The sequence below is a fragment of the Hipposideros armiger genome, unplaced genomic scaffold (assembly GCF_001890085.2).
Source record: "Hipposideros armiger isolate ML-2016 unplaced genomic scaffold, ASM189008v1 scaffold_214, whole genome shotgun sequence".
Lineage (NCBI taxonomy): Eukaryota > Metazoa > Chordata > Mammalia > Chiroptera > Hipposideridae > Hipposideros > Hipposideros armiger.
The window spans coordinates 2239013-2262821 of NW_017731564.1; the positions used below are offsets into that span (position 1 = coordinate 2239013).

Here is a 23809-nt window from a genome sequence, read left to right on the forward strand (position 1 = left end):
CTGTAATGTTGGAGAACAGTCCCCTGCGAGGGTGTGGGGTGGAGCCAGGCAAGGAATAGTGCTCTGTGCTGACAGTCTTGAGCAGAGGGGTCGTTGGGGTGCCCTCCAGAGAGAGACCACACCTGGGCTCTCCTCGCTGAGCTGAGTGGGGAAGAGCCAGACAGGGAGCTGGGAGTATGACAGCAGTGAGGTTCGGGTGGCCAGCCAGGCAGATTGGTGGACCGGCCCCTGCATATCCGTGAATTCATGGCTGAAAAGTGCATCCTCTCATTCCTTTATTCCAACAGTTAACTCTGGTTACCATGGTGCTGGGAGCTGTGTGCTGGGCGCTGTGGTTCTACTCTCACTTCTGTGGTCCCCAACCCACCCTTCACCGTGATTAAACTTATCTCCAAAAAGGAGATTGGGCTCATGAGACAGAGGGAGATGAAAACCCTCCCCCAGGTTTTGATTCCCATTTCTGAGCGAAAACAGAGCAAAACTCAGCCCAAAGAGACAATGAGCAGAAAAGGACAGAAAGGCGATGGCATAGCCCGGCGTGTCATGAGGCAGCTGAGGTTGATTTGTTATGGGGCACGGAGAGCAAATGATTAGTAAGGAAGTGTATTGATTGTCAATAAAGGCAGAGTGGCAAATGGTGTTGACTTTCAAATGTTTTGCTTGGTCAGCTTTACGAATTTAAAATCAATCACTAGAGATGGTTGGTCACTTATGATCATACCTCCTGGTAAGGGTTTTACAAATAATTTACAAAAATTATGGTGGAGGAGGCTGAAAAGTGCATCCCCTCATTCCCTTATTCATACGGTTAACTCTGGTTACCATGGTGCGGGGCGCTGGGCACCCAGCAGTCAATATGCTTTACAGGGCCCCTGCCCTTTGAGAGAGCTGGGGGACTAAGGTTCTAGTCTCACTTCCCTAACTCTCTGTGAGGCAGAGACAAGCCTCTCCCGCTCTCTGGATCTCAGCTTCCTCTGGTGAAAATAAGGATTAAACTCAACCCTTCCTGGGCAGAGGACTATACTGTGTATACAGCTAATATCAGAACTCCTTGACAAACCTGTAGGTTTCTGAAAAAGATGGCCCCAGAAAATGAAAATTAACTGGAAAAAAATGGGGCCGTTAAGAATCGAAGGCTGTGTGTTTGTATCAGCATGTAAACTTGGCTTGAACTTTTCCTGTGGTGTGACGGAGGCGAGGCTTTCCTGGGAATGACGGTAGTGTGACGGAGCCCAAGAAACTTTTGATGGTGGGCCACTCGCCGAGCCTCATGGTTCCCATCTGTAAGTGTGGCACAATGCTCCACTCTGCCTGTACTCACAGATCATTGGTCCTTATGCTGAACCAGGCCCTTTTCCAGCTGATTTGAGACTGAAGAAGGCAATGAGTGATGTTTTTCTTTCAGCCCACTCTTGGCCACACCTCAGCCCCCACCCGCAGTGCAAGCCAGCGGGGGACCCGGCAGCTCCAGTGACTCAGAGAGCAGCTCGGAATCAGACTCAGACACGGAAAGCAGCACCACTGACAGCGAATCCAATGAGGCGCCTCGCGTGTCCACGCCAGAGGTGGGTGAAATGGCCAGGGCCCAACCCATGATTTGCCTGTCACCAAGGCAGCACCCCAACACGTAGACATGCACACACACACGTTCTGCATGATAATTACTTTAGCACAAAAGTACTACAGAAACATATTCAAGGATTTGATAGCATTTTCCCCTCCAAATTGAATATACACACAGTCCCTAACAGACAGACTTCTCGACGTGTGACAGACTTGCTGTGTGACTCTCTTAGCTACTCTGAGCCTTCCAGCTTCCTCACATGTAAATTGGAACAGTAATAAGTGGGCTAGCAACTTCTCTTTCGGGAGAACCAGTGAAGCCAGTCAAGACCCACTTCTGGCTCTGGTAACAGCACCCCTTTCTCTGGGTTGAGGCAATGAATTGCCACTTGGCAAGCAAGACCCAAGAAGTGTGATGGTCGAAAGGTCACGTTTTTTTTATTTCAGTGTGCTTGATTTATTTGAGTGTGCTTGATAATAATTCCTGGAAACATTTAACACAAGCCCGTAAAATACCCAAATTATAATTTTCAAATGAAAGACTGTGCCCTTCCCCTCCCATTCTCTGAGTCCAGGATAGCACCTCAGTTTCCCCAAGCAAGCACATCCACCCATGGCTCTTTACACACCCATTTTTCACTAATCAGAAAAGAGTAACAGAAGATGCAGTGGTAATATCACTACTATTAAGAATAGCTAGGGCCGGCCGAGTGGCGTGATGGTTAAGAACTGGCTTGGGATGCCAGAGGGCCCCGGTTCGGATCGCACATATGAGGGCCAGTGTCACTGCCCTCTACAGCTTACATGCTGACCAACAGCTCAACCTGGAGCTGGGCTGCCTTGAGTCGCCGGCGACGGCATAGGCTGCAGCCCCTTGGCAGTGGGTTGCCATGGGCTACCGTGTGTAGCCAGCAGCCAGCGTGAGTGGCCAGCAGCCGCCATGAGCGGCCATCCAGAAGCCGGCAAGTGATCTGCCTCACCCGGGAAGAGCGCAATGATGGTGCCAACTTGGGCGAGTGAAGCAACGTCCTGCACAACTAGACTGAAGAACAAAAACAACAGCACCTTGTCTGTTCCCTTTCCCCCAATTCCCCAGCACTGTTTCCATCCCCCCAATTCCCCAATTTAATTAAAAAAAAAAGAAGAGCTAATGCTTTCTGGATGTGGACCGTGTGCCAGCACTGTGAGAAGCTCTTATCTTGCATTTTTTCATTCCATCTTCGTAACAACCCTGTGGGGTCCTTGCTGTTATTATCCCCATTTTCCAGATGAGAAAATAAGGCTCTAAGAGGTTAAGAAACAACTTTCCCAAGATCTCTCAGCTAGACAGTGGTAGAGCCAGGACTGCAACTGGGACCTGGGTGTTACCAAAGCTGGGGCCCTTAATGTCACAACTATGTCACCAACAGTGGCAGCCAGTACGATTTCCTCTACCCTTATCTGCCATGGCCCTGTGCAGGTTGGAATCACAGCTACTCAAGTGTTTTTAATTCTGTCACCCTCTATTGGCTGCTGCCATAAGCCTCAGCGAACTGCTTTCCAAAGAAGAGCAGTTCTAATAGAAATGATGGCTCTTTGAGCTCAACAGGCAGAATTCAGAGCTGGGAATCAAGCACTTGAATTGTACGCATCATTTCCATGGCTTAGCAGAGGATGCTAATGTCAGCATGCGTGTCCCCATAAATTGGTTATTGCCCATACACCAAGGAAAGTGCAGTGGTTTTTCGGAAGTCAAATCTTTTCATCCTTCAGTAAAAATACAAAAGACCTATTCTTTTTGCAGTGAATTGTGGCATCATAGAGGAGGCACTGGCACTGTGGCAGCTAGAAAGCCTTTCCTTTTGAATTACACTGGAGGCATGCTTATGTTTCTTTTCAGGCCTAGAGATCATTACCTCTGCCTCCTGGTGAGAGGTTGAGTAATGAGTCCCACCAAAGGATTTTGGGAACAGGTTTCCCTCCTAGGCCTCCCTGCCAACTCCCTGGAAAAACTCTCTGTGAATAATTCTTTCCTTCCTGGACAGAGCGGAAAATATTTTCAGAAAAAGAGTGGAAATTAGTTTCAATAAGTAAATCAGGGCTAGTTTGTGGAGGATTTAGCTCTCTTGGTAATTTAATTAATGTGGATTCTGTGTGTGCATTTGTGAATGTGTGAATGGTCACCTTACATCCAAAGCTTTTACCAGCAAACAGCCAGTGTACGGATTCTTCCCAGATGTGAAATTCATTCTTGCTGCTGTTTCTCAATTTGCAGCCTGAGCCACCCTCAACCAACAAGTGGCAGTTGGATAAATGGCTTAACAAAGTGACATCCCAGAACAAATCGTTTATTTGTGGCCAAAATGAAACACCCATGGAGACGATTTCTGTGCCTCCTCCTGTCATCCAACCAACGGAAGTTCAGGTAAAAGTGAAGACAACCCCCAGCCAAGTTCAGGCTGAACCCAAAGAGAGACCTCTCCTCAGTCTCATCAGGGAGAAAGCCCGTCCACGGCCCACCCAGAAAATTCCAGAAACAAAGGCTTTGAAACATAAGTTGTCAACAACTCTTGAGACAGCTTCTCAAAGGACCATTGGGAAAAAACAGCCCAAAAAGTTTGAGAAGACCACCAGCGTTGATGAGTTTACCTGGCCCAAACCAAATATTACCAGCAGCACTCCCAAAGAAAAAGAAAGCGTGGAGCTTCCTGACCCACCGAGAAGCCGCAACAAAGCCACCGCCCACAAACCAGTCCCTAGGAAAGAACCAAGGCCTAGCATCCCTTTGGCTGCCGAGAAGAAGAAGTACAGAGGGCCTGGCAAAATTGTGCCAAAGTCCCGGGAATTCATTGAAACGGACTCGTCCACGTCTGATTCCAACACGGATCAGGAAGAAACCCTGCAGATCAAAGCCCTGCCTCCTTCCATTGCTCCTGGGGGCAATTTTGTCAAATCCAAGGAAACCTGTGGTGCCAACCTGACCCTCAGCACCACAGTCCCCAGCGGCGGCAACAACTTATCCATCACTAATGAGGAACCAACGTTTTCACCCATCCCTGTCATGCAAACTGAGCATGTGTACCCTCTACAAGAGCATGAGAATATGAAAAATCTCTGGGTGAAGATTGACCTTGACCTACTATCTAGAGTACCTGGCCACAACTCACCCCAAGCAGCACCAGCCAAGTCAGAACACAAGGAGACGGCTTCAAAACCTAAGCGTCAGACTGCTGCTGCAGCTGCGGAAAAACCCGCCCGAAAGGGCAAGCGTAAGCACAAGGTAAGCTGTTCAGTGTGGTCTGCCAAGTGATCATGAGCAGTGTTAGCTGTCCGTTGACTAACTTGATCTTGAGTCTCGTTTTTAAGGATGTCAATGGCAGTGGATGGACGTCTTTGGTGAAGGCAATGATGCTTTCCATGGGAAATGCATTTTTTGATGTAACCAAGGAGGAAAGTATTAGGAATGATCAGGCGTTGGCAGCCAATGTCAAGAGTATCCAAAATGTCAGGTGAGGGATTATGATGTATAGGAAAGAAGAATAGGAAGAGAGTCTCTTTCCTCAGGTAGCCAATCCCTGGGGTCGGCTCCTTAAGCAGCGCCTGCGTTCATGGACTCATGGGTCCTTACTCTACCGTCCCCCACACCAGCGGCAGCAGGGAACCCAAGTGCTCCTCAGGTCAAAATGCATCCTCTGGGCCATGTTAATTTCGCTGGACAAACACCAGCACCCCCAAAATCCAGTTACACTTTGATTATCCTGGCTCCTACTAGACACATCTTCTGCCCAGCCCACTGGGTCCCCTGACCTGTGTGGTCAGCTTGACTTGTGAAAATCTCCCCTGCAAGAGGTGAGGGATGATTTCCAGGGCTACAAATTCTAATCAGAGGGTTAAACTCAGAATTGCCTCTTCCGTTTCAAATACATCTAGGGAATTGTATTTGTACCTAAAAGGTTCATTCTGTTATAGCTCCTGATATTATTGTTTTTCAGTTACATCATCTCGTGGTGATTGGGGTAATACTTTTCATGGCTGCCACAGTGGCTAGAGAGGAGGTTCCTATTCTTTGTTTCTTCTGTGGCCTCCCAGGAGAGACTTAAGAATGGTCAGAAATGGCTCAGATTCTTCATGAGGGAACAGCCCTACCTGTGACCAAGGCATACTGCTGAATGGTATATTGCTAGGATGATGTAAGTCTTCATTCAGCATTACGGATTCAAAAGCAGAGGGTATTATCTCTGAACTGTGCACCAACTTATCCAATAAGAGTATTCCAAACTAGGAACCAAAGTCTGGGGGCCTTGCCCCATCAGGGTTTCCCCACTGTTAGTGATGACAACAGTATAACCGGGGTAAAAGTACCTTTGGGACAAACACATGCAAAGCTCCAAAGGCGTGCCTTGCACATGGTTAACTTCCTTGCTTGTTGTTGATTGTGTAACTGACCTTTATAAGTTACCCACAATCCCCATGGTGCTTGGACAGGATTTACGCCGTGTTAGAGTGGCAATGTTAGTTTCTAAATTACTCATTTGTGGGGACATTGTTGATGGGAGAAGTGTCTGAAAATTATAGATTCATTTTACTTGTGGTATGAGATGCCTCTGCCACCCAATCTTTAATCAGAAGTTCACATCACAGTTCAACTCTTGCCAGTTCCAGCTTCTCGGTAGGAGGAGTCTAGGGAAGGCTGATTGCTTTTCTGTTTGATCAAAGGTGCGTATTTAACCCCCATCTCATCTAGCAGTTAAGAGAAGCAAGCTGTCCACCTTGCTTATTGTTTTTAAATGTCTGCATGTACCATGTATTTTAAGCTGTGCATTTTTTTTTCTGTTAAAGCCAACAGAATTTGCAGAGAAAATCCCTGAGAAGAGGCAACGCCTGGAGGAGGCCACCGCTATGTGCCTGCTCCCCCCTTGCATCTCACCAGTTCCACCCCACAAGCCTCCCAACATTAAAGAGTGAGTTTGCCCTGTCTTTGTATAATACTTCACTTGTTTAGACTCTTCAAAAATCCCCTTTGGGGAGCTTCTGTCTCAGAGAAATGTTAGGTACAGAACAGGGTTTTCCGAGTCCAGTCCTGACAGCTCTCCATGGTCACTGGTCTAACAACAGTAGGCTCAGGGGTGGAATATGGGCTTCCAGATTTTGGGTGATGTCATGAGCTTCTTAGCAACATTTCTTTACTCCAACTCAGACTGATCACCCAAATCGGCCAACAGGTGTCAGAAAGGAATTCCCAGCTTGTATTTGTTTGGATCCTTGTGGTTTGGAGATGAAAAGTAGGAAAAGAACAATTGCCACTAGATCCTCTTGATATAATAGGGCGATTTGGGCCCTGGACTGCCCAGCTCCCTGGAGATCCATAGTTCTTTGTGAAGCATATCTCTTTGCCCTGGTTTAACTTTGATCTGAAACATCCCTTCATATACTTGGGATTCTCCGGAGTGGAAACTCTTCCAGTAGAGCAAGCCAACCCTCTTCACCCCAGGCATGTGGGGAAACATGCTTCCTCCCCAGTGCTCACATGTGGCCATCCCAGGGCCCTCCTCCTTTCCAAGGAGGAAGGACAGAAATGGCATCACTGTGGTGGCAGTCCCTCCCCAGTTCCCAGGCTTTGACCAGTTCAGGCCACCTGAAGGCAAAAGGAAAAGGCAGGGGGCAGTAGGGAATTGCCACACCATCAGTCCCCATTGCTAGTCCCCTTCGGTGACCCAGTGACCTGTCACTGTTCCCATTTCATGGAAGACACGTGATCAAGTGTTCAGTAAATGGCTAATAATTTGAGTTTGTCCTCATAAAATGGTGTTTTGAACTCATGATCATTGCGGTCTTTCTGCTTTTGTACCAGGTAAGAAAGCATTGTTTAGCTAGTGGCATTTTCCATTCAGGAAGAGCCCAAGTCAGGTTATCATGCTCATTCAACAATCCAAGTCAGCGGAAAGCTCCCTGGACTTGAGGGAGAATGAAACATGGACTAGCCTCTTGGAATCTTCTAGGCACCACTCCTCAAAGCTTTGTCTGCTCCTTTATGCTTTGTTGACCCTTCAAACTAAATCCTTGGAAATTCCTGAGACAACATTCGCTTTTCTAAACGAATATTTGAAACCTTGCTGAGAACGCCACAGCAGAGTATGACAACTGGAGTTCCCCATCGTCCAACAGAAGGGTCTTGCTGAGTTCCTCCCCTTTCTTTAGACCTTGAACCATCAGCAAGGCCTCTGAAGCACTGTGGGTGGTGGTGGTGGTGGTGATACTCTTCTCTTATCTTCTCTCCTCCTCTGGCCCACTACAAGAGGTGCCAAAAGTAGCAAAAACTATTCTTGTAGTAAGAAGCTGTAATGGTGACAGAGTGGTGTCTAGAAAATGTTCCCTGGGTATCTTTCACCAGAGAGGTCATTAAAGATCCTATGGTTCCAGGTCCCTACCAAACAGATAGAAAGGGGGCCAGGTGACTGGAGCCCGCTGCACAAAGTGTCCTGTACAGTGTTTAATGTACTGTGTTCAATGGCAGATTGGAAGGACTAAGCATGGCTATAGTAGCCAATGGCAAATCTGCTGCCTTTAGGAAGCAACCCTTCCCCCTGCAGCCGCCACTGCCTTCTCAGGCAGCCCAAGTGATGGAGGAGTGGCCATAGCGAACGGACCATTCACCTCCTATAGGTGCCATAGCAACGCTGAGCATCTCGCTGTATAAATCCCCCAAATTGTGATGCCTTTGTAATGATGATACTTAGCACTGGCTGATGTGTGTGCAGCTTCTTCATGGACACGAATCTTAATCCATATGTTCACCATTATTTTAATCAGGTATCACAACTATCTTAAAATGGTTCTACATGTCAAAATAATTCTTCCAATCCATAAATCTACTGGCATATATTTTTAATTAATTTTAACCAATTGAGGTAATGGCAGAAACAGTTAGTTTTGTTTGTTTGTTTGTTTCTTAAATTTTGTCAAATGACAAGAATTGACATAGGGCCACATTATGAAACACAACATGGGTAAGATGGCAAATATTATTACAATTGGCAGATTTGGGCAACACAGCGGAAGTGGAGCAAGGAGACTGCATTGACTTCTACCATTTCAGGAAATCAAGCCACTTGTATGCGTGTTCATCTTTAATTTGTTGCTTTGAGATATTGTAAGTCTATATTTCTAGATACTGACTGGAATTGACCAAGAGGAAAACATAAATTCTTGTTGACTTAATTTGCTATTGAAAATTATAGTCAATAATCACGAAAAGTAAATGGCTGCACAGTGCAATATTAGTTGTCTAAGAAAAGATTACAATTCAAGTAATCTTCATTGATTAGCCGAAGACAGTAACTAAAATGAAAATCCATGACCCAATTACCATGTTAAGCAGCTAGCGTAAGGTTTTAGTTGCTCTGTTTTATGTGAAGTCTCAGTCTATTTGATAGTGCCCATTTAATGGGTAGACAAATCAGTGTGAAAGCACAGGAGTAATTCTAGGACTGCATATGTCTTGCGGCAATATGACAAAATATTTTTCAAATGGAGTTTAGTAAAATGGAGTACATCAGTACTTCAAGACAACAACTTAAGGTCAGGGGCTCATTATGCCTTGGCGTTAGGGTAGAACATTTTGAATATGCAATTTGCAATGTATCACAACCGTATATAGTGCATTATGTATTTCAATGTAATGTATAAGCATAGTATTTCTTCGAAAAATATCCTTCCACTAATTGTTTGTGTGCCATTTGTTGTGTGATTGCGCAGTTAAGTCCTAGGGTCAAATAAGTAGGAACTGTCCTAAAAAAAAATGATCAGATTAAAGTCTGCATTGGATTTTCCATAAAAATCTAATTAACAGAAATTGTGAAATGTTGCAAATATCACACTGTAGCACATTCCATTAGACGCTTATATTTATCAGGGAGTTCTGCTTCAAAGATATGCGTTTATTCTTGGAGATATGTGTTTACATTTATCTATAGCTATATCTATCTATAGAGAGGGTTAGCTGTCTATAGATATCTATGTCTACATGCATTTATATATATATATATATATATATATATATATATATATATATATATACTATTCATCGCAGATGAAGGACCATCAACTACAATATTACTTCAGCTGAAAGTACCAGCATCATGGGAAAAATCAGAATAAAGAGAAACAAAACCTTATACACCCTACACTTTTTGTTTCCACAGAAATAATTCATCCAGGAGAGCAAACAGAAGAAAAGAAGAAAAGCTGTTCCCTCCTCCTCTTTCCCCACTGCCAGAGGACCCTCCACGCCGCAGACACATCAGTGGCAATAATGGTCCCTTCAGTCAAGAGAGAAACATCCCTGTGATTGGACAGACCACCTCTGCCAAACCTAAGAGGAGTGAAGGCAAATTCTGTGCTACTTTCAAAGGGATACCTGTAAATGTAAGCATCTTAGAAGAAATATTATGATCGTTAGGTAGAAACAAGTTGACCCAGCTTATCTAACTAGACTTGACGACATGAACATGTTGCAGGGGATGGGAGGAAGAGGCAGAGAGAAAATATAAGTGTGTGTTCACACAAATACACAAACTTGCCATTATTTCAAATCTCGATTACTCTGAGTGTGAATTTTTCATTTCAGTCTTACTGCTCCAAGCAGGTTACTATGCAGAAACTCAGGGCGATGGACATCCTTTGGTCCAATCCCTTCATATCTTGGGGGTGGGGGACACTTCCAAACTCCTGACCACAGCATCTGGAACAAGGCAGGCACTCATCATTAGTGAATGAAAGAACTAGTGGATGGAATGAGATTGCCCAAGGTCACTGAACTGGGGCTGGAACTCCAAGTAACATCTTTCTAGCACCCAGCTTAGCAGGTATGAATTGCTTTAAAAAATGGTGACTAAAAATGATGGCATTTAAAAGGTGAGTTTTTTTTAATAAAATCACACAATTGTGGTTCGAAGCTCTATGAAATGATTATGTCCTTCGGATTTTCTGCATTGGTACTTAACTGACACAGATAATGGAGAATTTGTATCACTTTTCACATCCACACACTTGATCTTTTCATCTGTCTCAGGACACGTACCGTATTTCCCCATGTATGAGATGCACCCTTTTTCGAAAAATTTGGGGTCTAAAAACTGGGTGCATCCTTATACAGTGGTTGTAGATTTTTTTAACTTGCATTTCCCGCTTTTTTTGCACTTGTTTTTTGTGCTCATACAAACACTGTATAAGACGCATCCAGTTTTTAGACCCCAAATTTTTCAAAAAAAGGGTGCATCTTATACATGGGAAAATATGGTACCTGAACTGTGGAACAGAGCAATTAGTGTGGCTGGTTGATATTAAGGACAAATGTATCTGCCTTCCCCTGTAAATACATGTATATGCAGATATAGCATCTGTATGCACCTAGCCTCCTTTAAGTGTCATATTAAAAGCAAATGAGTGAAACTCAATGAGTTTTCAAATGTCTGGTGCCAACCTGGTAGACCCTGAACCAAAAGTGTCCATTTAACACCCCATGGAAAGCCATGAGGCCTGTGAGCTTTAAGGACCCCAATTTATAGGCCTCCATCATCTGAGATGACTGAGAGGACATACATATCAAGGTAAATTTCAGCACTGATAAAAAGAGATTGCTCTATTATGAACTTGTCATTTTTCCATGTGAAATTCATTTGTTGTATGGGTGTATGCACACACACATAATATTTGCATTCTCATTTAAAGATGCTGATTATAATGTTAGGAATTAAACCACCTATTCAAAACAGTAATTATACTATCAATCCTATTTTTCATACTGAATATAATTAATATTATAAACTCCAACTGATACTCTCTTCTATTGCGAGCTTTTGGAGGGTATATGCCATCTCTAGCCAATTCTCTTTGTACAGTGCCTAGTATATTGTCACAAATGCTTAATGCAGATATTATGACAATGATAATGCTTACAAGAGTCTGCAAAGTCATTTCTACAAGAGCTAAAAACTACTGAGGAAACATGATAAATGTTGTACCCAGAAATCAATCATCCTTCTTAAGGAAATCACTGGGGTCCCCCATGATGAGATTGATACCCATTTCCTCTTCTTTGGACATCCTTTTTTCTATTAATGGCTCGTAATCTGGGAGATTTTGTGGTATATTTTTTCCCTGGCCTGGGAGCTAAGAGACTTGACACATAGGGATAACACTGCCACAACTTTGCTCTGTGACCTTGGGCAAATTATGAAACCTCTCTGAGTCCATAATTGAGTAGACTCGACTAGGTGATCTATCAGACTTCTTCCAACTCCAAAAGTGTCTTCAATTTTGTGCTCTCAGAGTCTTCTCCCTTCCATTTTTGCATGAAGTCTTGCTTATTAACTCAATGGGCGGGTGAGTATGGACAGAGGACATGTTTATATAACTTACATGATCATGGCTGAATGCAGCCATTTTCAGTCAGATGTGTCAAGACTGGGATTGATGCCATGTGCTTAGTTGGTGAGGTGTCACATATCTTGACTATAGGGACAGTGGCACTATCCTGGGTTGACTCCACTGGTCTGGGCCATCTGACTCTGACAGGACAAACATGGAGCTGGCATAGGAGCTTTAGAAGATGGATTTTTTTTAAATGTGTTTGGATTGAATACAATCCATGATGATATTTAAACTCTTTTCTTCATATCTATCATAACAATTTTTGGACGTGTAGCCTCTCAGCACATTTATCCCCATGAGATCTTGGTAGTAAGAATTTTTAATAATCAGAAGGTCCAGGATCAAGTGGAAAAGATAGACTTTCAAGGCTATAAAGATATTCACATTTGGCTTTTATCTTTAAAGTGACCCTTTTGATGAGGCAGGCATGCATGCATTCAGCCTTCCATGCCAGCACTGGGCTATGGGGTAGGACAGATGGGGTGGGGATAGTGGTGTCATCCATCAGGGATGATGCCAGTGCTCAAGAAGCTCTCAATCTAAGGTGAGCAGTGAGACATGTTCTCAAAGAACTAGAATATAAAATATCCAGTAAGTGTGTCATACAGAAGGGATTGAGACAGACCCTTTAGATCTTTACAAGGACCAAAGAGAATTAAGGTACTTCTGGTCATAGACATAAGGCCTTTTTCCTGGAGGAGAAGACATTGGTTGAGTTGGGTCTTCATAGATGAGTAGAGTTTAGAAATGGAGGGAAGTGGTTAAACAAAATGTGGCGTATCCATACAATGGAATATTATTCAGCCTTAAACAGGAAGGAAATTCTGACGTATGCTACAAAATGGATGAAACTTGAGGACATTTTGCTGAATGAAATAAGTCAGCCACAAAAAGACAAATATCGTATGATTATAATTATATGGTAACTAGAGTAGTCAAATTCACAAAGACAGAAAGTAAAAGGGTAGTTGCCAGGAGCTGGGGAGAGGGGTGAATAGGAAATTATTGTTTAATGGGGACAGAGTTCCAATTTCGCAAGATGAAAGAGTTCGGAGATTGGTTAGACAACAGTGTGAATGTACTTATCGCTACTGAATTGTACACCTAAAAATGATTGATTAAGGTGGTAAATTTGATGCTCCATGTGTTTACCATAATTTTAAAAATTTGAAAATTGAGTAAATTATCACAAGGTGAAAGAGAAAAAGGAAGTAATGAAGGGAAGGGTTTTTGTTTTCAACCCCAAGATTCTGCACAAAGCAAAGCAGGGAAGTGAAGAAAGCAGAGTGTGTTCAGTTTGGTGGAAGGTCCATGGGAGGGAATGGTGGGAGATGAGGCAGAAAGCTGAGGCCAGATCAGGGAGGGCCTTTCATGCCAGCAAAGGAGCTCAGCCTTTGTTTGCATTTGGGTGCAAGGGAGTGAAATGCATGGAGCCTTGTTTAGGAAGCTCAGGCTGGCAGGCAGCAGTTTGAAGGTGGAATGGAAAAGGTAGCTAGGGTTTGGGAATTGGCCAGGAGGCTGTTCGATAGTCTCGGTTGGAAACCATGAGGCCCTGCTCTTTGAGGCTTCAGAGGAGAAAGGGGCAGATTTGAGAGGCATGGGGAAATACAGTGAATAGGATTTTGGAATTGTTTGGATAAGGGTGATGGAGAGGAAGAAATTAAAGATGAAATAGAGCACTGGTTTTCAAAAAGAGTTTCAGGAGCATTCTCATTTTCTGAAATGAAATCATTTACAGAATTTCAATATATAAAGTTGATTAAAGCACAGCAGTTCAGAAGGCAAGGTTAAGGGTACGCCAGGTCTCGTGCTCCTGGGTCCAGGCATGGCCACAGTACGCTTACTGACATGGAGACATCCAGCCATGGTGACAGGGAAGACCATCTTATCATTAACAGAAAGAGGGAACTGGTTTGGTTATCAATTTGGTTTCAGACACATTGAGGTGCTAATGGGCCATCTTGGTGGAACTATCCAGGGGCGGTCACTGTAGGTTCGGAGCTTTGGAGAAAGGGTAAGATCGAGGTTCCATTTGGGAGTTACCTGCTTGTTATCAAATCTGTGACAACACATACAGGATTGTCAAATCCTGTGCAGGTCAAGAAAGAAGAGAGCTGGGGAATGAACCTTGGGGGATACCAACCTTAGGTAGACACCAAGTGAAAGGGACAGAAAGGGGAAGCGGCACCATGATAACTCTGGTCAGATGTACAAGAGTCAGGATCATCCCACAGTCGTCAAGTGGGGAGTACAGAGTCTGCCATGTGAATCAGGACACATACTGTCACATAATGACAAATCTTACCACCTACTTTCTTCATCGGGATCCATTCTTTCTATGGCAATGGCAGCTCAGAGTGAAATTCAGAAGTCTCTTACCCTCTTGATTTTTGACCTAGTTGAAATGAGCTTTCACTATCCCAAGACTTCCAAATGAGGATGTATTCATGTGGCATTCGCTTAGCTGGGATCAGTCAAGCTCCTTATGTGGACAAAAGAGCAACTTGGCCCTTGGTCCCAGGGTAATGACTATTGAAGGACAGTATCTGGTTTGCTGGTATTTTGCTGCACTGGATCTGTTATTTTGCAGAGTGACCTGAGTACTTGACCGTATTTGGCCATGTATAATGTGCTCCTGTGTATAATGCTCACCTATGTTTTTGGCTCCAACTTTCAGGGAAACATATTTTGTTTTAATTTTTTTGAATTCAAATTTCGTTTACATCTAGGTAGCTGTTTTTGTATTATAAAGGAATTTTAGCATTTAGGTTTTAACATATTATGGTACAAGAAATTGTATGTAACAAATAATTACAAAACACAAGAACAGATACAAGGTACAATAAATTTTATGTACCAGCAACAAATTTATGATATTTATGCATCCTAGAAGGCTAAGAAGTCTTCATCGTTGCAAGTTCATCATAAGTTCAACAAAACCTATGATCATATTCCAGGGTATTATTCTGCATACGGATATCATTATTGATTTCTAGAGTTACACTTTTAACCCATAAGCATAAATAGAAGAATTAAAAACACTTAAGGAAATATGGCATTAGTACTACCCATATATAAGTGCATCCTTTTCCCTCACAAATTTGGGCAAAAAAGTATGCATCATACATGGCAAAATACAGTATTTACCCTAGTGAAAGGTTCTGGGCTGGTTCCTTTATCAAAAATATACACATCAGGGTCATCTCTCTCCCTCTCCCTCTCCTTCCCTCTCTTTCCCATTCCTCCCTTCTCCCTTCACATCCTCTCACCAGATTTAGACCTTTGGCAATGGCTATTTTCATGCGACGATAGGGCTATATAATCACAATGCCTGACCAGCTTGGTGTTTGGTGTTATCATAGAACAAAGTCTGGTGATTCAGAGTTCATAAAATATGCCAGGGTCACCTATTGATCCTCAAACCGTGTTCATTGTTTTGTTTTATTTCGTTTTGCCCCTTGCCTCGTCCCCTAGTGTGCTCGATATTCAAAGCATTTATGAAAAGGTGTTCTAAAAATCTGGGCCTAATGGAAGTTGTTTGTCCTCCTTTTTCCCAGGAGGGAGAGCCTCCAAAAAAGGCAGCCTCTGCCACCATCACTGTCACCAACACTGCTGTTGCCACTGTCACTGCTACTGCCATGGTCACCGCCACTGTCACAGCCACTGCCACTGCTACTGCCACGGCTACTACCACAACCACTACCACTACCATTTCCACCATCACCTCTACCATCACTACTGGCCTCATGGATAGCGGTCACCTGGAAATGACGTCCTGGGCATCCCTGCCCCTTCTGTCCAGCAGCACCACCAATGTCCGGAGACCTAAACTCACTTTTGATGACTCGTATGTTGTCCCCAGATTATCCTGGGCCCAGTTTGGGAATGGGGAATGGGGGGTGGGGGCAGCATGACTTTTCGAGCACCATGCATGCGTCACCCAAAATAAGACCTCAGCAGCAGCTCCGATAGCCGTAGATGTATATCCCTCCTCCCCACTCACTCCTATCCTCACCAAGAAGCATCTTGGGCCCATTTTAATTGGGGATCTCTGTTACTATTTCCAAAGCCAGGTGCTCAGTTCTGGGTTGCTTTGTCCTCCTTTCTTATCCATGTCCTCAGCGCTGTATGCCAACAAAGAGGCTGACAGCTCGGTTTTGTTTGATCTGTTTGGATAACTGGAATGATTGGGGTTGGAGGATAGGGGTTGGCGTGATTTATCCCAGTGGGCCATTATGCACTTCCAATTTCATTTACAGAATTATTTCAAGGGTAGTTCTTATATGAACAATATCATTCTTCTGCCCTTCTCAAGGCACTGTACAGGAATGGCTTTATAGCAAAAAAAAAATTTGACTTCAGTCTTTCATGAAAAGATGAACCATTGGTTTCTTTCTGACAGAGCTCATTTTATTTATTTAGGGTTCACAATGCTGATTATTACATGCAAGAGGCTAAGAAGCTGAAGCACAAAGCTGATGCACTGGTAGGTTTCCTTCTTGCGCTGCTTTGCTCTCATGAACGTATTATACGTTCAAGGAAAACTAAGAAGTCACTTGATAAACAATTCAAACGTTCTCGCTGCTGCTCTGACATAGAGAGGTTGGATCTTGTTAATTCCTTAGCACTCTTATTCCCAGAGTTCTTTGGACTGTGTTACCCTGCCATTACCTGTATTTGTTTTAACACTATTCTTCCCTTGTCCCACTATTATTCCCCTAAATGGCATATACTATTGTCATCGTCCTTCAAGTACATTTGAAATGGCTTTTGAAACTGCCCTGGAGAAGGTTGGGGCTTTCATTGGGTCTGGTAAACCAGAAACTAGTGTGGGCAAGGAGAGGGCTGTTGAGAGCTGGTTAGGTGGACCCAAAAACTGGCTTTGTGAAACTCTAAGTCTGTAGGAAAAACTCAGCTCCTTATTGCATTTGATTGTGTTTCCAGAATGAGGCCCATAGCCAGGCTAGGACCCTGCACAGAGAGAGGAAGGTCTGTCATCTGGATTTCCCGGGACACATGGCCCTTCGTCCTCCAAGGGTTTTGGCACCTGAACAAAGATGAGCTCAGCATGTTGAGTTGTTTGACATGATTGATCCTTCTAACAAGGGGTCTCAACCATGTGTTATAATCACTTGGGGAGCTTTAAAATAACCCTGATGCCCAGGCTACACCATGGACAAATGGAATCAGAATTTCTGAGACTGGGACCCAGGCATGGGTATTAAAGCTCCCTAGGTGATTCCCAAGTACAGCCACGATTGGAAACCACAGCTCTAAACAAGGCCGAACGTTCAGGCTCCTCACCTTTGACTAAACCCCATCACAATTAAAGGGATCAATTCAACCCCATTCTTTAAAAAAAAATAGCATCCTCTATTGCATTGTGTCAGCCAGGATTTAGCTATCCTGTAGTCCTATAGTGTTTCACACTGGGAGGGCTGTAATGGGGCACTGTGACAGTCTCTGCAGTATGATTTGGGGGTGACCAATGTCAACTGCCCATGGCCCTAGCATTTGCCACTTCCCTACTTTCTGTCATTTTCCCACTGTGGTCCAAATTGCCCCGCTATTGTCTATAGCTAACCTGTCTGGGGTGTGAATTGTCCCTTGGAAACACTTGTTCCCTACTCCTGCAGATGAAATTGACAAGGCTGCTGGGCACCAGCTTCACTAGAGATGCTGGGAGACTGTGCGTGTGACCACTGTATGTGTGGTGAGAGATTTAAGTGTCATTGGGTGATGGTCCTGCTGGATTGAAGACCAAAGGTTTTTTTCTGAACGTCCTCAACTCTGAAACACTGCAGAAGGGCTCTGGAGTTTGTCCTCTGTCAAAATCAGGACAAGCTGGCCCATGAGCTGGTGAAGACTGGGGTACATGTAGGTGAAATGTTAAAAGAACTGAGAAAAGTCAGAGCCACAGAGATACAGAGATATGATTAAGAATCAACATCACTATCTACCTTCTAGGATATGTTTATGAGTCCCCCCCAAAACCACTTTTGGTCTAATCCATTTAGGGAATTCGTTTTTATTTGTGGAGATTCTGCCCTCATGGGGGTAAAAATTGGTTCTTGGAAGTGGGGTGACAAAGTCTTAGATATATCCAGAGTGTGACCCTCCAAAGGGCCACAATACATAAAGATATCATCAGGATATCACTGGTAGTAAAATTTCACTGGGAGGGGTGTGAAAAAAATCTAAAAACATCCCATTGTGGGGTGGTGATAATGATGAAAAGGTTGAGAAACATTCATTTAGACAAAGATATCTTTGTTAGGCTTATGCCTGTTCTAGACTTAGAAGCCCCCTTATAGTTCTAGCTCCTCATTTTATAGATGGAAGAATTGAGGCCCAGGAAGGGAGTATGATCTGACCATTAATTGGCACTATGGCCATGAAATTTTTCCTCTGGACTTCAGTTTCTCCTTTTGGAATAGCTGGGGTCTGGGCTGGGAGATCTTTAAGGATCCTTCCAGCTATGGATTTGTGAATGAAAAGTTCCTTTCAAAAATCAAAATGTAACCATGAATTTCCAAATGGGAGAGCCATTTGGAGCCCAATGACCTCAGGAAATTATCTTGTAAGGCAAGAGAAGAAAGAGATAGTTTGCATATATATAGGTTTTTGTAAAATCGCTTTGAATTTGTTTGAAACTGATATTTTCCCACAACAGCTCACAGAAAGGAAACCGCAGAATTCCTGTAGTACATAAAAGCTGAAGAACATTTATTGTAAAAAGAGTCATTTACAACAAGAGATTCTGCAGGATCCGTAACTCATCATTTTATAGTTGCACTTAATCCTTTGCTGGAGACAGCCACTCAGCCATTTTGAGAATTGAAGCCTTCACAGTTGCATAGAAAATATTTTGATAAAAGATGTACAAGAAAATTAAAATAGCAAAATCTGCATTATATTCGTTCTTTTACATACAATTCCACATTAGGGGAATTCTTATATCCAGCTATCAAAAAATGAAAATGTTAAATACTGTTATAAAATACTCACCATAAAAGTGTCATATACAATATTCATTACACATAAAAAAGAAATCAGTATGTCTAAGTCACTTTAATCGTGACCGTTATCAAGGCTAAAACCTTGTGCAATAAAATTTTACTAAACTAAAATATTTAGTAGTGCTATATTTTTTGCCTTTTGACATACTATTTCAGGCCATCATTTACAATGAAAGTGATGTGATTATTGTCAACAGTCACACTATAGCTTCACATCTTTCATGACAATAGCATCAATTTGTTACTCTTCTCCTGGGGCTGGAGCTGATGTGCTCACAGAGTTCCAAAAAAAAAAAAAAGACTGTACGTGTTAGTTGTCCGCGCAGCTTACAAACAGCAGTTTCATTGCAATCTCTGCCTGCAGGATGCTACAGCAACCCGTCTGGTAAAGTTAGTGAATAGAAACTAGTCAAGGCAGTGATTTGCACTCTAGTCCACCCAAAAGATAAAAACAACAGTAATATTATCACATGCATGATAATACCACAACGAATGATACCTTAACTGCAGTGTTCTTTTCTCAGCCAGCCTCAGTGTGATGATACCAGAACCTTAAATCAGTTAGTTTATTGTCAATACGCATTCATGCATTGTCCCCTATCTATATCAGGGCTTCTCAACTTTGGCCACTGTCGGGCTGGGCAATTCTCCATTGTGGGGGCTGCCCTGTGCATTGTGGCATGTTTGTTTAGCAGCATCTCTGGCCTCTGCCCACTGGATGCCCCCTGTTTCATGGTGGCAAACAACCAAAACTGTCTCCAGACATTGCCAAATATTCCCTGGGGGAGGGGTGCAAAGTCGCCCAGTTTTAGAACCCCTCCTTCATATGAAGGTGAAAAGGAAATATCATGTTGACAAGTCTTCTTCCTGTTTCAGTTTGAAAAATTTGGCAAAGCTGTGAATTATGCCGATGCAGCCCTGTCCTTCACCGAATGTGGCAATGCGATGGAGCGCGACCCTCTGGAAGCGAAGTCTCCATATACCATGTACTCCGAGACTGTGGAGCTCCTCAGGTTAATGGCCTTTCCTGCAACCATCTTCCTAAACTCATTTCAGTACTAATTAGAAACTGCTATGTTTTTTTTAATATCATTTCCACATAGTAATGATTTGTCGAAGGCATCTTCTTCTTAGAAGTCATGATAATTAGTTCTTGCCATTTTATTAATGTCATGGAAAATCCATAATTGATAGACACTGCTTTTATAAATTATCCCCTTCAGAGGTCATAATATGAGTGTTATAATTTGCAATATTCATAAAATTAAAATGGAAACGTAATGGGAGGAAGTATAATAATTTCACCGTTTGGCACTGACACTTATCTTTTCAAAGTGCACTTTTATAATTCAAAAGAAGTGGTATTATCAGGATTTCTGTTATAAACCATGTTTTCTAAGAATTTTTCTTCCTCGGTTATTAAAAAGGGAGGGGCATTATTCTAACACAAAGTGGGCATTAAGGCCGCAGGTGTGGAGTAGACTCTCCAAGCTTCTGAAATTTAAGGGAACCAGACAAGGTGATAGCAGGGGCAGGGTAGAGATGAGAGGGTGAGAACAAGAGAGAATATATTAGCTGCGCAGATTATTAGTTTGATTTGCATTTTAAATGAAATTTTCTGGCCTGTTGGTCTTGGCAGAGTAGAATTTGTAGGTAATCAAAATACCTGGAAGAAGGGAAAAGAGGAGAAATTATATCTATTCTAGTGTTTTCTAGTAACCTGCAGATATTTGTAAAATACTTTAATCCACCTGTGAATAGTGGATATGTACCATCGATTGCTGGATCGACTAAATAATTGCTTTGGGTTGAATGATCATTTCTTCACCTGATAGGCCCTTATATCCTGGTCACCTCTGAGTCGATTAATTCATAATGCCAGGCATGGTTTTTACTATGTGGCTTGTATCTGCATAAACGCTTACATATCTGAGGACACTTGTACCTAAACATTTAGACAAACACTGGACAAATTTAGCATGCATATTTTCCCAGCAAAGCATTCCAAAATATCTGAAGAATGTGAACTCTCATGAAGAAAAAAAACCAAACAAATAAAAAACAAGGCTCACATGGAATAAGAAGATTTAGTTAAAACCACAAAAGTAGGGAGATCATGAGGACAGCTCCAGCTTGCCTTGCCAGGCCAGGCAGCCATCTTTGGCTTTTCTCTGCTCTGAGAATCGGGCAACGTATCTCTCCAACTTTATGCCCTGTGAAAACCATCACTGCCATTCTGTAGCTCTTAAGGGGAAAATGGTTTCTCAGTGTCTATTCAAGGCTGCACATGATTTTCAAAGATGGACAAGATGAAAATTCTGGCAAAAATTGTAAATATTAACAATTGACAGAAAACATTAATGAACAAACATGGAGAAAATTCATGTCCTCTATTCATCCCAAAGTGCATGTTTCAAAAAGGCACTTTTTAAATTAACAAGAAAATGTAAAAATGTTAATACCTAGTGTTAGCGCGCGCGCGCGCGCGCGCACACACACACACACACACACACAATATTGTTGAACTAGGCCTGTCCTATGCTGGTGGTGAGAGTGGAAATCGATCATTGTAAATTGAGGACAATTTGGCATTGTGTAGCAAAACCTACACAAACGAGCATTCGTATCTTTTGAGCCAGTCACTCAACTTCTGGAAATTTGAATTTCCTCTACTGAAGAAAATAATTGTAAGACTAGAACGAGTTATCTGTATGGTATTGAGTTTGGCATATATTATAGAACATAATTAGAAGCAAACCAAATAGTCAATAATACAGTAGAAGCGTAATAAATTACATTGTAGTACCCTCAACAGAATGCTTCGCAGCCATTGAATTGCAACAATGATAGAGACTGTGTATTTGCATGAAAATGTTTATAATATGATGTTAAAGTAAAAACAAGCTGCAGAGTTATATACACATTACATTTCTGACCATGAAAAGCATGTTTCTGCATGTGGACCAACGTGGAAGGGAAATGAGATCATAGCTGTAATGGGGTGAAATTATGGATGTTTTCCCTCTCTCTATATTTTCCTTTCTTATTAATTTTCTTCTAGAAAAACACATGGTCTCTTAAAAATACAAGAGCAGAACATCAGATTCCATTTTTGGTAAAAATGCAATGTGAATTGTTGAGTAATATGTATTTCCATTAGAAAACACTCCTTTTCCCTTAATTATTTACAAAGTATTCTTTCTATGTAAGCACAGTTTTTTGTTTTTTTCATTATATGGTAGTTTACTCTCCATGGGGGTATATTTCAGTGGGACCTGGTGAAAGTCAATGAAGAATTTATGGACATTCACTTTCAAGTCAATATTTTCAAACTTGATTTAGAGTTAATTATAGATTCACATGCAATTGTAAGAAATGATCCAGAAAGTTCCTGTGTAGCCTCCCCCAGTCTCCCCCAGTGGTAAAGTCTTGCATAACTATAGTACAGTATCACGACCAAGACACCGACATTGATCATCCGTGAACTTTATTTAGATTTCACCAGTTTTTTGTTTTGTTTCTTTTTCAGATTTCACCAGTTTCATATAAACTCCTTTCTGTGTCCTCTCTCTCTCGCTCTCTCTCTCTCTCTATATATATATAAAATATATATATATATATTATATATATATATATGTGTGTGTGTGTGTGTGTGCAATTTTTTTTACATTTACTGTAAAGTGTATGTATAATTTGTCTTTTCGAGAGAAATTTCAGTTGGGCATAAAATGAGCTAAAGCAACTAGGTCTTCTGATCCATTTAAGCAATTGAAGCTCCTCTATCAAAGTGGTTGCAATTAGAGGATGACTGTAATATGAACAGTTTTTAGTACTGTAATATTATGTTAAAGAGATTTTTATTACTCTTTCCCCAATGTATGCTGGCTACAGAGAGAGACAACCCCATTTCTTCATTCAAGTAATTATAGTTGCTTTGAGCCTTAGGAATCTGCCGTGGAAATGTATTTGTGAAAACAAGTGGGGCATCACAATAACTTTACATCTCCGTGATCCAACTGTCAAAGACATATTTATTACAGAATAATAATCCTTTTGCTTAATATTGCAACAACAGGAGGGATCCACATCAAGGTCATTTGTTGGAAAATGTCCACTCAACAGAAGTGGGCAGTACATGGGAGAGCAAGGGGTTAGAGTATGCTGGGAGTGGTAGGTGTTGGGGGACAAGCCTCAGGGGCACTGCTATTCTGGGGAGACTGATAAAGTGAGGAGTTTGTGGTGTGAGCACAGCTTCCATTTAGTTTTTCCATTGTCTTCTCGCAAGTGAGACCTAGTTCAGGCAGCCTGCACACTTCAACTTCCTTCTGCAACACTGAACTCAGTTGCTTGTTCCACCACAAGTACCTGTGAAATTGCATTAATGCTCAGACAATGATTTTATGCAATGAATTGATGTTCAAGAATCTAAATACCCAGAATGAAATGTGCTCAGCTAGAAGAAAAAAATAGGAATTACTCAACCTTCAATCACCCCAGTGTAGAAAGTTACAATTACAGAGAATGGAAAGACAAAACATACAAGCCCCATAAATTAAGGGTGCTTAGACCTTCAAATGCTGTGAAATCGACCTTCCTTTGAAAAAGAAAAAAATCAAACCACTTTCTGTAGGAATATATTTCAAACCTGAGCCATTAGAAAAGACCTTTCTAACTGTGTGATTGTGGTCTCCCCATTGCTCACGTCCGACATAGTTGTATATTATTTACCTCATCTGTCATTTGTGTCAACGGAGACTGACATTTGTGTCCACCTCACATTGAAAACCAATAATATTTAGCTAGAGTATTCCTAGAAA

The 23809-nt window shown here is 42.3% G+C and overlaps 1 protein-coding gene across 1 annotated transcript in view; it reads left to right on the forward strand.

The window, feature by feature from the left end:
- The window catches only part of AFF2 (ALF transcription elongation factor 2), a 487333-nt gene that overhangs the window by 444337 nt on the left and 19187 nt on the right, over positions 1-23809 (forward strand). Inside the window, exons 10-16 of the mRNA XM_019654146.1 lie at positions 1406-1565; positions 3818-4822; positions 6382-6503; positions 9744-9966; positions 15531-15820; positions 16396-16459; positions 19869-20005. Coding sequence (XP_019509691.1) covers positions 1406-1565; positions 3818-4822; positions 6382-6503; positions 9744-9966; positions 15531-15820; positions 16396-16459; positions 19869-20005 — 2001 coding nt within the window. The remainder of the gene's footprint in view (positions 1-1405; positions 1566-3817; positions 4823-6381; positions 6504-9743; positions 9967-15530; positions 15821-16395; positions 16460-19868; positions 20006-23809) is intronic.